At 54.2% G+C, this 7,696-nt stretch overlaps 1 protein-coding gene across 1 annotated transcript; it reads right to left on the bottom strand.

The window, feature by feature from the left end:
- Window positions 1-6,459: 6,459 nt before the first annotated feature.
- HRH2 (histamine receptor H2) lies at window positions 6,460-7,566 on the bottom strand. The gene has a single exon (XM_009869646.1). It carries the CDS (start codon window positions 7,564-7,566, stop codon window positions 6,460-6,462), a length of 1,107 nt encoding a protein of 368 aa, XP_009867948.1.
- Window positions 7,567-7,696: the final 130 nt, after the last annotated feature.

The raw sequence follows: 7,696 nt of genomic DNA, 5'->3' as shown, positions 1-7,696 counted from the left end.
CCACCCACCCGGAGACCCCCGAAACTCGGGGCGGGAGTGTCCCGGAGCAGCTGGAGGGGCTCTGGAAACTGAGCTCTCTCCTCGCCCGTTTTCCCGTCCAGGGCAGAGCCCCGGCACACCCGAAACTAGCTGTCCTGGGGGTTCAGCGCCCTCCCTTCCCGGGGAGATGCTGCAAACAGGGGTCTGCCTGTCCCCTGCTGTGCCCTTGGCATGCTGTGGGGTGCAGACTTATTTTAGGAGGAAAGCTCTTGCCGCGCACCGAGGGATGCTTGTTTGTTCCTGTCCTACCTGCCCCTCCCTCTCTGCTGTTCCGTTCTTCCCAGCAGCTCAGTGACCGGGGGATTGTCGGGTTCCCGCCTTTTGTGCTAGCCTTGTCTGGGGCAGCTGCAGCCCTTGTACTGGGAGCTTGTGTGTCCAGGCTCTGTTCCAGAGATGGACGGGACAGCAGGATATAGGGGGACAGAGAGGCTATTCCCAGGGCAGAGCATGCCCAAATAAATTATCTTGTTTTCCTTCGAAGTTAAGTGGATTTTTATACCATTGGTGACTTATATACAGGCTCAGTGCCTAAACATTCTGTTTTGGCAGTTGTAGTGTTGAGCTGCTGGGGAGGGCAAAGCCTAGGGACAAACCTGGGTCTCCTCATGGCCCAGCAGGTTCCAGGGCCCCTCTTCTTGCAGTGGAGCTGGAACAGGGATTGTGAAGCAGACAAAGGAAGCAAGGACAGCCCTGATGATGTCTAAACCTCCCCAGTGTGGGAGGCAGTCTTGTCCCAGCATGGATGCAGCAGGACTGGGTGTCCTGGGGCTCCTTGTGGCTGCTGACATTGGCCGTGCCTAGTCCTCCTGCCACATCACCTCCCCAGGACCCCTGCCCCTGCTGAGGGGTGGATATGTCCTTTGGACAGGGTACTAGTGTGGGATAGTGCCCGTGATCCCTTTCTCCATCCTAGGCTGGTCTGTCTGGCACCAAGACTGTGACCTCAGCCCCTTTTCCCCCCACTCTGTGCCCTCCTCAGCCTGACCCACTGCCCCAGGTCTGGGGAGGGCACCCCCATCCCAGTCCTGCTGGGGAGGTGTGCAGGCTCCCAACCCAGCTCCTTGGGCACTACTGCCTGCTGGAACGGGGCTTCACGCTGGAGGTGTCATGGTCCCGACAGGATAAGGGAACAGTTCTTCTGCAGCATCTCTAATGGCTCTTCAAACACATCATCCTCCTGGGAAGAAACTTGGACAGGTAAAGGCCTCTCCAGCAGCATTTAGGGATGGAGCAAATGTCACGTTCCAGGGCAGGGATCCTGCAGGGGAACAGAGAGGAGTTTCAATGGCTTTGCAGGGTGTGGGTGGGTCTCTTTCTCCCCCTTTCCTGCTCCCCAGCATAATAGATGCTGCATTACACACTCTGTGGTGTGATGCTGTGAGGATGCTCTGAGTAGAGCATGGCTATATGCTGAGTGCTGACATTTGAGCAGAGCTGAGCAGGCTCACGTTACCCCAGGACCCATCAATCTCACATCTCTCTGGGTAACATCACTTTCCGTTGTGGCTTTCTCTGCCCACTCTTCCCATCAAGCTGCAAACAGCTTGATAAAAAGAGGTGACCTGGAGTGAGAAGTGCTCTGTGCCTGCGTGCTCCTCCTCCGGTGGCCTGTCTCCTCACTGCTGCAAGTGGTTTGGGGACTTTTCTGGGTGGCTTCTTGTTTGAGGTGACATTTCCTGTCCCCACCCCCATGGATCTCAGATCTCATGCAAATCTCTCCCTTAGACCGACTTTGCCTCATTCTGATGATTGGATTAGCAGCCTCTCAGGGGATGGCTGGTATTTTCCTTTACCTCATGGAAACTAAATATGTTTCGGAACATATGTGCAGCACAGAGACCGAAAACATGAAGCAGAAGAGCTGGAATTGGTGTCCCCTCCGCCTCTGCTGTTGGGCAATGACAGCACCAGAAATGACTTTACCTTGTGTCTCCGCTGCCGGGAAGGGGGAGGTGAGCACCCTGTCTGCTCCAGGGAGGTTCACTGTGACCTATGGTGTCCTCCAGGTGCTGGGTTTCACACTGCTCCCTCCCGTGGGGCAGCACTGGGGGCTATGGTGATACCACCCTGGGGAGCAGCCTCTGCACTGTGACCCCTCCTGCTGAGAAATGCTTGTGCCTTGGTATGTCACATCGAGGGACTTGCAGCCAAGAGGGGCCTCATGGGGTCCTGGGACCTTGCTGCCCTGCCTCTGTTTCTCCTTCTGCTGATGGGCAGTGGCATTTCCAGGATGATTTGTGGGAAGACCCTACAAGAGGTGCTGGCTGATGCTGTGCTCCAGGACAGGGGGCTCTGCGCTCTCTTGCAGCAGCCCCAGATCTCTCCCAGCTGCACACGTGGGCAGGCAGCACCGGCTCTCACCATGACCTTGGCAGCGCTCAGTGTGCAACAGGGACAAGTGTACCTAGCTTCCAGCACGTACAGGTGACATTTTTGTCCCCTGCAGGGCACAGTCGATATGGGAGAACCCAGGTTATCAGCATGCAGCATTAGAGGGAAAGCATGTGGAGGTCAGGGTGACCTTGCCTGGCTGTTCTTGAGAAGAATTGTGCACAGTGGCTCTGTGAAGCTGAGAGGCATCCCCATGCATGGGAGCCATGTCCTCCAGCCCAGCACTGCTGGGATAGAGTGGCAATGCCAGGGCAGCATCAGCCCCTCACCCTGGGAGCCCTGCCAGCATCCCTGCAAAAGCTGCTGACAATTTTATGTGCAGCTGATGCAGGCTTGCATGAAAATGAAGGCTGCTGGATATCCACGCTATGAATGCAGCTGCCTCTGCAGTGTGGGGGGGCACAGGCAGGATGCAGGCATCTTCCAGGGCACTGCAGGAGACTGTATAAACCCATATGTCTAGGGCAGTCGGGGGGTGCACACCTCTGTGTACCTCTGCTGGGGCTGGGTTTGGAGAACAAAGGGTGCTGGAGGGAGAACTGAGGATGTGCCTCTGATGGTATGACTCTCTTCACCAAGTACCATCAGGATGGGATGGCTGACCAGGGAAAATGCAGCAGGTGCCCCCTCCCTTCATTTGCACCCAGTGACTCTGGCCTTATACTCACCCTGCAGCCTTTGCCTCTGCTGTAGAGTTTCTCCCTGAGGAGTGTTGTCCTTTCAACCTCACAGGATTCTGGAAGAGGGCAGCCAGGAGTTAAAGGCTGAGAGATGTGGGTCCTAGGGCAGTGGCCTGGCTGAGTCTCACGGGAAAGTTCCAGCGCTGGAAAGGGTTAAATTGTGCACAAAGACAGAAAGAAAAAGAAGATGTCAGTTGGTAAGTGCCTGTCTACTGGAGTTTGGCTTTGCTCTGTGGAGTGCCCCAAGCTGGCCTGAGTGCAGCTGAGGTGTGCAGGAGGGTGATGCAGAGCCACTCACTCAGCTCTGGTGTTTTCTGCCTGGCACCTCCCTGCTAGTGCTGAATGCTTCTTCTCTCAGGCTTTTAATTTCTTTGGACTTCAGGAACTAGTTGCACAATCTACAGCCATGCCCAGCACTTGGCATGGTCTTCCTCAGAGTCCTGTGCCACCACAGTGAAGCAGGTTCCTGAAGTCCATCAGGTGTTGGGTCCCTGTGTGGTGCTTTCTATTACTAGTTTTGGGTGAATTGCCTCATATCTTTGGCACCTGATGAGGAGACAGAAGCAGCTACCTTCCCTTGCATCCCTGTTTGGCTCTGGACTCTCCACCTGTAGCCTTTTGATTTCCAAAGCAGTGATGACTGACTCCCTGCTCTTTACATGCCTGAGACCAGCTGCGGTTCTCCAGCATTGATTCCCACTCTTGTTTGCTTGTCTTTATGCCTCGTAACAGGAAAGATACTGTTATTAAGGGCAACAGTTTGAAATACTGGAAGTTGTGCTTTCTGCTGAATGACCCTGTGGAGCTGCTCTGAGAAGAGCTCTTCTCAGCTCTGGCCCTTCTTATTTGGAGGGTTAAAAGTTTGTGGAATGATGTGCTTTGATCTTTTTCTGCTAACATGACCATAGCAGACAACTGGGAAGACTATGCAGAACAGAAGGAGGGAGAAGAACCAGCTCAGTTTGTGCTTGGGGTGAAACTGGCTGTCAAGCTTTCGGTGTACAGGTAAATTCTGTGCTCATCCATCTCGTGTGCCGTCAGTTGATCTAGACCACCTGCCAACAGCAGATGTTTATACATCTGGTATGGAAAAAAATGGATGGAAGGGGCCTCACACCTTCCTTAGTTCATAATTTCTGTGCAAAAGCAATAACTGATCATTTGGTGCTTGAGCAACCCTTTAGCTGATTGTGAGCAGAAACCACAGCAGGGGTGCTATGTAGAGTGGGAAGGAGATCTCTGGATTTGGAAAGGTCAAAAAACACCCCCATGCTTGAGTCTTCCTCTCTCACTTCCTCATGGTTCCCATTTCTCATGTGTATCTGCGCTGTTGTGGCATCATCCACCGCTTGCTCTCTTCTCTCCAACCTGCTGTACCCTTGGGAGCAAATCCAGCTGGGAGACTCACTGGGGTTGATTTTAGCTGTGGGGGAGCTTGACCCCACAGGGCTGAGGACAGTCGGGAACTACGTGCTGGGTCTCTGCTCTGGGGCTTTTGCCGAGCCCTGCTGGCAGTGGGCACCTGCATGCTCAGAGTTTGGGGATGGAGGTCCCTTGACTGTCACTGACCCCAGCGTAGACTTTGGATGCAATTCCTGTAGTAGGATCAGACCCCCTGAGGATCCAGGGGAAGGATGTTTTCTATTCAAGAAAGCCAGGAGGTCAGAGATCCTGACCTCTGCCCGAGGAACAGAAACCCATTTTTCTTCCCTTTTTCATTCCTTTCATCTCATTATTCCCTTTTGTGGTAAGGCACCACTATGAGGAATCATCATTTTTCTTCTCCCTCTTGGCAGCACAGTGAAGTTTCACTAGCCCTTTCTCCATTGCCATGTGTCTCTGGTGCGTGAGCTCCTGGTTTGTCCTGGAGCTGCACTTCTATGTAAGCAAACAGCACAGCTCTTTCCTTGTCTATGTATGTTTGCAGAAGCACCTCTACCACACCAGGTGCATGCTCTCTCTCTGTTTTTCTATGCAATATTTACCAGATGCTATACCTTTGCACTCGATTAGTTCCTTGGAAACTGAAAAGGCAGCCCCAGGAGCTGTGGCTTTGTATTTGTTTGCACTTACCCATCTCTCTGTGTCTCCTGGGGCAGACTCCCCTGCTCCAAGCTGCCCCAGCTCTCTGCCTTGGGTCAAGTCACACCTGAGCCCCAAGCGATGCTGTCTGAGCCTTTTGGATGGTTCTGCCCTTTGGGTGCCCTCCCTAGGTGGTCTCAGTGGCTTGAGACCGTGTTTCTGGGACAGGATCAAGGGTACATGCCGCAGGAGAGCACGAGCGCGGTTCCTTTGCTGGCACGCTGGGAACGGAGAGTCAAAGGACTCCTTATCTATGGATGGAAAGTTTCTGGGCTGCTTATCAGGCACTGCCTAGGAGTGAGATTAAAGTCTCAGGAGCAGGAGTTTGCAGCACAGCAGACAGCATGCTTCTCCATTCTCCTTGTGCTTAGGTGGGCAAATGCCTCTGGACAAGGCAGTGTGGGGGTGCCCCGGGCAGGGGGCTGGTGCCGCAGCCTGGCACAGAGCTGGGTGTCCACCCTGCTCCCTTGCTGGGCTCACATCCCTCTGAAGGGCCTGACTGCCGTGACATGCTTGGGGTGACACTGAGGGAATTTTTGGCTCTAACTTTACATGGGTATTTGTATTTCTAACAACGCTTGCCAATCTAATTTTGGCTATTCTTGCTCCTTTCCAGAGATGGGAATGGAACTTGCTGTTGACTGAATTCATGGCTGATGCGAACCGACAGCCGAAATGCTGAGGGCGCGTGGCTCGCCTGGAGAGGCAAACTGCTCAGCGGCTCTGCAGGGAGCTGGGGACCCACATCTTGGCTCCTGCAGGGACTTGCAGCATGACTATGAGTGCCCTGACTCTATTGCCCCCTCCTGTGATGGGCAGTCACCTTTCCCTGTCTCTTGCAGCTCTGCTCTGTGCCCAGGCTTTGCTAGCCACCTGCCACCAGGGAGTGGTACACGGTGGGTTTCTGGGAGCAGTTGCAGCTAATGGGTGTGCCCTGTTCTGTACAGCAAAACTGTCTTGGTTACCTAGTGAAATAGGGGATGTTTTGTGCTCCCCGTGAATGGGCAGTGATTGCGGGAGTGGCTAGCCACACGTAAAGCTGGAGGAGCTGGACCTGTGCTGTCAGCATGGAGGGACACAAGTTGGGTCACTGCTGGTGGTGATGAATTTCTGAGTGGCTGCAAGGAGCAAGAGTTTCCTGAGCAAGGATGTTCTATTGGGGCATTGGCGTGTTGCTTTAAAGTTCATGGACAACAATGGGTTCCCCACCTCTGTCTTCATCTCTGGGGATGGACCTACCATCAAAGCCCCGCATGTTAGAAGGTTCTTACCTCTTGAGAGCTCCATCAGTCAGCAAGATGCCATTCCCGTTCCTGATCTCCAGTTTCAGGGGTTTACCCTCCTGCCTTGCTTGGCCCTGCCTGCAGGTCCTGCCCTTGGACTGGGCCTTCTGGAGAGGAGGCAGGCAGGAGCTCCTGGGGCCCCCAGTCCTCCGGCACCGCAGCAAGTGCTGGTATGCCACTCGGAAGTCCCTGTTGAGCGTCCCGTAGAGGATGGGGTTCAGGGCTGAGTTGGCGTAACCCAGCCAGAGGACGATGGACATGGGTGCACCTTTCACCCTGCTGTCTCCCCACATCCCCCGGTACGTGAACACTGTGAAATAGGGGAACCAGCACACAATGAACGCTCCCAACACTACTGCCAGCGTCACGGTGGCTTTGTGTTCTTTCACCATGGGTGGCATGTGGGTGTTACTGCTGCAGCACCACGTGTGGTTTATCCTCTTGGCTTGCTCCCTTGCTATCTTAAGTATCCGGTAGTAGGTGATGCACATGATGACCAAAGGGATGTAGAAGGTGAGCAAGGCATCCACTAGCCCGTACACAGGGTTCACCTCCAGCGTACACTCCTTGTTGCAGTAGGGGACTGTGTTTTGGACTGCTGTCCCATTGGTGTTCCAGCCCAGGTGGATGGGTAGGAAGGAGACCATCAGTGAAACAGTCCAAATAACAGCCAAACCCACAGCCACCCGAGAGGGAGTCACCAGCTGGCTGTAGCGGAGTGGGGTGGTCACGGCAAAGTAACGGTCCAGGCTGATCATGAAGAGGTTGAGGATGGAAGCTGTGCAGAGCATGACATCCAGGCTGGTGTAGATATTGCACAAGGTGCTGCCAAAGGGCCACTCTTTGGTGAGTTCATAGAAGGCAGAGAATGGCAGCACCAGGAGGCCTAGCAGCAGGTCGGTGATGGCCAAGGAGACAATGATGCAGTTTGTCAAGCTGCGGAGCCGGCGGTCATGGGTGACAGCCAGGCAGACGATGATGTTACCGCAGAGAGTGATCACAATGAGGATGGCGAGAAAGGACCCAACCAGCAGCTGCAGGGGTAAGTCCATCCTTTCTTGAGAGCTTGTGTGGTTGTAACATGGATCCATAGTGTAGTTGCATGGATGGAGCTGTCCTGCTCTCACTGTCTCCAAAGTTTTACCAGGCAGCCCTAGAGCCCCTTCCAAAGTGACCTTGAAGAACACTGCAGTCACTTCATGTGTTCAGGTCTGCGTGACA

This window comes from Apaloderma vittatum, unplaced genomic scaffold (genome assembly GCF_000703405.1).
Source record: "Apaloderma vittatum isolate BGI_N311 unplaced genomic scaffold, ASM70340v1 scaffold16645, whole genome shotgun sequence".
NCBI classification, from domain to species: domain Eukaryota; kingdom Metazoa; phylum Chordata; class Aves; order Trogoniformes; family Trogonidae; genus Apaloderma; species Apaloderma vittatum.
Note: the sequence above shows the minus strand (reverse complement) of the source record. Positions and strands in the feature narration are given on the sequence as shown.

Bases quoted from the DNA above. Each gene is read 5' to 3' on its own strand.
- HRH2 (XM_009869646.1), bottom strand. From the start codon at position 7,566: ATGGATCCATGTTACAACCACACAAGCTCTCAAGAAAGGATGGACTTA.